The 4,897-nt window shown below is 29.8% G+C and overlaps 1 protein-coding gene across 1 annotated transcript; it reads left to right on the top strand.

Annotated features, from left to right (window-relative positions):
- The first annotated feature begins 791 nt into the window (after positions 1 to 791).
- On the top strand, positions 792 to 2,932 carry Ns2 (nucleostemin 2). Its single transcript, XM_014420595.2, has one exon. The coding sequence runs from the start codon at positions 932 to 934 to the stop codon at positions 2,777 to 2,779; it is 1,848 nt and encodes a 615-aa protein (XP_014276081.1). The 5' UTR covers positions 792 to 931; the 3' UTR covers positions 2,780 to 2,932.
- The last annotated feature ends 1,965 nt before the right edge of the window (positions 2,933 to 4,897 follow it).

The following is a 4,897-nucleotide window of genomic DNA, read 5'->3' as shown; positions in this document are numbered from 1 at the left end:
CGGCAATTTTACGTTTTCCGTTCTATTTTTCATTTCTTCATTATTCATATTTTTTCCGCGATATTTTCTTCATGATTCAACAAAAAGGTAACCCACACGTTTTACATTTATGATTTGAATTCTAATTTAGTCAGTAAACATTTTTGACCCAATGAGTTAGTTATATTACAGTTATTCCAGTTTTTTTCTTTGTGGGAGATATGTTAATAAAAGAAGAAGTTCTTCTGATATCTCTAAGGGACTTCTTTAGGGAGACCGAAAAAAATAAATAAAATAACTGATATAGCGATCAAGGAATGAAGTTACTTTATGATAATAAAAATTTTACTTTAAAACCGTAGTTTTATTAGCCTATATTATAGGGTTATATAATAATATTTTTTTGGCTTACTTAACATTAAAAAATACATCCATTTATAATTAAAAATGATACAATTAATTTTTTTTTAACTTCAATTAAAAAACTGTAATTAATAACTAGTCATGTTATTATATTGTTAGTTCTGTGCCTAAATACCGAAAAACATTGATCATTCTTCACAATTGATGGACTAATAAATGTTATAATTAATAGAGAGGGGGCCAGCATTTAGCAAACTTATATAATCAACTAATTACAAATGGCATGTTCCAAATAAATCTAATATAAGCTAATATCAATACCACTTTTTATCGCATGGCTTTCTTAGTTAAATGGAAATCATTTTTTTCTTTAATAGTTATCTTTACTGTAAAAATGGTCAATAACCTCTTTGGTGAGATACAGTGCTTTGCTAGAGTTTACGTTTAACTTTGAGTAAGGTTACGTTAGAGTTACCACACGTGAGTGGTATAAAGTTAGTTTAGGCTGAATTTTTTAATCTTCTTATTTTGTTTACAGTGATTTTGTGTTTGATTTTTTTGTTGAGTGGCAAATCCTAAAAAACTAAAAATGGCTAAAACACATTCAGGAACTAAGGCTCCTCGTAAGCAGACCATTAATTATTCCAACCATAGCATGAATCCTGATAGATCGAAGGACAATTTAAAAGGAGTGGCAAAAGCACGTACGAAAGGAACAATCAAACGTCTTCAAATGTATCGTAATTTCAAAGCCAAAAGAAATAGGCAAGGTAAAGTTATTTGTCCTGCACCTTTTCAGGGTTGGGTTTCTTCAGGAACTCAGGCTAGGGTAGAACCCAATAGAAAGTGGTTTGATAATTCTCGTGTCATTAGTCAAAATGCTCTTCAAAAATTTCAGGAAGAAATAGGAAAAGCTGTGAAGAATCCTTATGATGTTATTATGAAACCAACAAAATTACCCATTACCTTATTGAATGAAAAGTCAAAATTTAACAGAGTTCATTTAGTAGATACTGAAAGTTTTGAGTCAACCTTTGGAAAGAAAAAGACTCGTAAGAGGCCTAATTTGAAAATAAAAGATGAATTGTCTTTTGCTGAACAAGTTAAAACATGCGAAGAATCTTATACAGATAAGGGAGATTTTGATTTAGTAAAAGAAGACACAGGCGAAAAGACTGCTCAGCGAGATTGGATAATGTCTGCTGGGCAAAGTAAGAGGATTTGGAATGAGTTGTACAAGGTTATAGATTCTTCTGATGTTGTTCTCATGGTTCTGGATGCTAGAGACCCAATGGGTACGAGATCTAGAAAAGTCGAGGAGTTTTTGAGGAAAGAAAAACCTCACAAACATATAATATTTGTTATGAATAAGGTAGATCTTGTTCCAATTTGGGTAACTCATCGCTGGATCAGTATTTTAAGCACTGAATATCCAACCATTGCTTTTCATGCCTCCCTAACTCATCCTTTTGGAAAAGGAGCTTTGATCAATATACTAAGGCAGTTTGGAAAGTTACATTCAGATAGGAAGCAGATAAGTGTAGGATTAGTAGGATATCCTAATGTTGGAAAAAGCTCATTAATCAATACACTCCGTTCAAAGAAAGTGTGTAATGTAGCACCTATTGCCGGGGAAACAAAAGTATGGCAATATGTCACTCTAATGAGACGCATCTACCTTATTGATTGTCCTGGTGTTATTCATGCTTCAGGAGATACTGATACCGACTCAGATAAAGTCCTTAAAGGAATAGTTCGAGTTGAACTTGTTCCAGATCCAGATCAATATATTCCTGCTGTTTTAGAAAAAGTTAAGGCGGAATACATCAAGAGAACTTATGGTATTGGTGATTGGGAAGACACAGATGATTTCTTGCTTAAAGTTGCTGAGAAATATGGAAAATTACTTAAAGGTGGAGAACCAGATGTAATTACAGTGTCTAAAATGATATTGAATGATTGGCAAAGAGGTAAAATACCATATTATACAGCTCCTCCTGGATCTGAGAATTATGAATTAAATAAAAAAGAACAAGAGCCCAGTGAACCAACTGTTTCATCTACTGAAGCTGCTAAATCAAAGAATGAGCCTTTCAATGTAGTTCAAGACTTTACTAAAATTAGGGTTGTCTCTGAATTCCCAGAGGATGCCGAGTTAGATAAACAAGTTCCAAGTGTTCCAGAAACAAAACCCAAGCTGAAGAGAAAGAAAAAGGCCACTGATGATAGTGATGATGATGATATTTCATTTAGTGAAGATGAGTTGGAGAAGGAAGAAAAAGAAAAGGCACGTTTGATGACAAATATGACTAGCAAGGAAAGGAGAAGATTGGCACGAATGAATAAAACAAGAAAAACTGGAAATAACTTTTATGAGTTTGCTAATGTGAAAAATCGCAATAGAGAGCGAGTTGCTCCAAAAATCAAGAAAAAATAGATTAGTTTAATTTTTAGAAACTAATTTTTATTTATCACATTGTTTTTAATTTTTTTGTTGAGAATAAAAATTTACACTTTTCATGTATATATCCATTGTAAATATTCTATAGAATCTGTATATATTATTTTCAATAAAAAAAAATATTTTTTATGTTTTATTTTTTTATCAAACTTATTCTATTGATAATTTGAAATTATGTTAAAATATTAACTTTTCAAAGATTGGAGAAGTTTGTCGGGGGGTACGGTCAGCAAAGAACAACATAAATAAACAAAACCATATTTATTTATTTTATGCCGACGTTTCGACCTGAGTTTCAGGTCTTCATCAGGGCTATAGAACAAAAGAGATAACAACAACATTTAGAGTAACATACAATTGAAGAGGAATAGTATACAAAAAAATTTAGAATTATACAAAATATTGAATTAAATCATAATTATATTAAATCATAAATTTGTTTGTATACTATTCCCCTTCAATTGTATGTTACTCTAAATGTTGTTGTTATCTCTTTTGTTCTATAGCCCTGATGAAGAACTGAAACTCAGGTCGAAACGTCGGCATAAAATAAATGAATATGGTTTTGTTTATTTATGTTGTTCTTTGGTGACCGCACTCCCCGACAAACTTCTCCAATCATTAATCTACGGTCAACTATCTACACCTCATTAACTTTTCATAGTTTTCTTTATGTTAATTTATAAAAATTGATGTTTTTGGTTTTTCTATTTTTATTTAACTTTGTAGCATCATTAATGATAATCTTTTTTACTTAAGGATTATTATTAGTTAATAGGACTTACTAATGATTTTGAAAAACTAATGAAAGGATTAATTCACTTATTAATTATACTTATAAATAACTAAACAATTTAATGATAATGCACCTAGCTAAATCTCTACTTTTGTACTAAATTCTTTAACATAATTAATTTACCAAATCTTGAAGTTAGCCAATTTACTAATGAACAAATTTTTCTACTTTTTCAAAAACGAAGTTGCATTATACAAAATTACCAACTATGAAAATCAATTCATAGTTCATTATTCAAATTTTATTGATTATTAAAGTTTATTTTAGAATGCTTTTGGCATTAAAATACTAAAAATTGCTTGGTCTGAGCAGTCTTTAAAGTACAAAGACAAACTGAAATGAAAGATGAAGGATTTCTTCAGTGAATGGTGAGCTAGGTTGTGGAGCGAGAGTTGGCAATGCTATGATTCCTCAGCCCACTTTATGTTGTGTTGGCTATTGTTAGTAGTTTTTAGTTTCAATGGGTTTTCTACAAGGCCTGATACTGGTTTTGAAAAATCAGTTACATAAAATAGAATGAGTGACTAATTCTGACCTTTTAAAATTAATTAATTATTTAAAATGAATAAAATTTATTATCTTTAAATGTTTGTTTAATGTCATATTTTATATTTATATTTACTTCAATGATTCAAATACTGTAGATTTTCATCTTCTTTCTTCATTTAGTAGAATGTTTGCTTCATTTTTATATTAGTGAGTATAAAACCATGTGAAATTCATTAAAACTATTCTACAGTTATAAAAATATAATACATTAGGTGTATTTTGCAAATGGGAACATAACCTGGAAACATCTACTAACATATTAATAAATATAATATAAATTTGTTTTTTCTCTCCCTCGGTTAAAATAAGTCTTAGTTTAATTTAAGTATTTACTGACTAAATAAAAGTCTTGGAAAATAACTTTTCTGAGATGTACAATTAAACTTAAAGAAAGCCATGGGATTGATCAAAAGTGTTTACTTGCTATGTGATGGATCGTAAGCTCGAATAACTTGTGGAAGAATGTTAGGAAATAGTATAGTGATAGAGTCTTCTCTACTTGGTATAAAACTGAGAAATGGAAGTGTCTTTTGGGAAACGCTAATAAAGTTGTACAAATTAATTCATCAACCATTTAAGACTTGCCAAGAGAAAATTAAGGATGTAAATAAGCTTGCGATTTTAAAAGGATGAACTTAACCATCTTATATAATAATTACTTAAGTAGTATTTATTAATTTGGATTCAGAAAATTTAATGCAAATAAGTTGTTCTTAGTTCTGGGGAATTATTAAACATGTTTTTATTAA

This window comes from Halyomorpha halys, unplaced genomic scaffold (genome assembly GCF_000696795.3).
Source record: "Halyomorpha halys isolate HHAL.00 unplaced genomic scaffold, Hhal_1.1 Scaffold281.1, whole genome shotgun sequence".
NCBI classification, from domain to species: Eukaryota; Metazoa; Arthropoda; class Insecta; order Hemiptera; family Pentatomidae; genus Halyomorpha; species Halyomorpha halys.
Note: the sequence above shows the minus strand (reverse complement) of the source record. Positions and strands in the feature narration are given on the sequence as shown.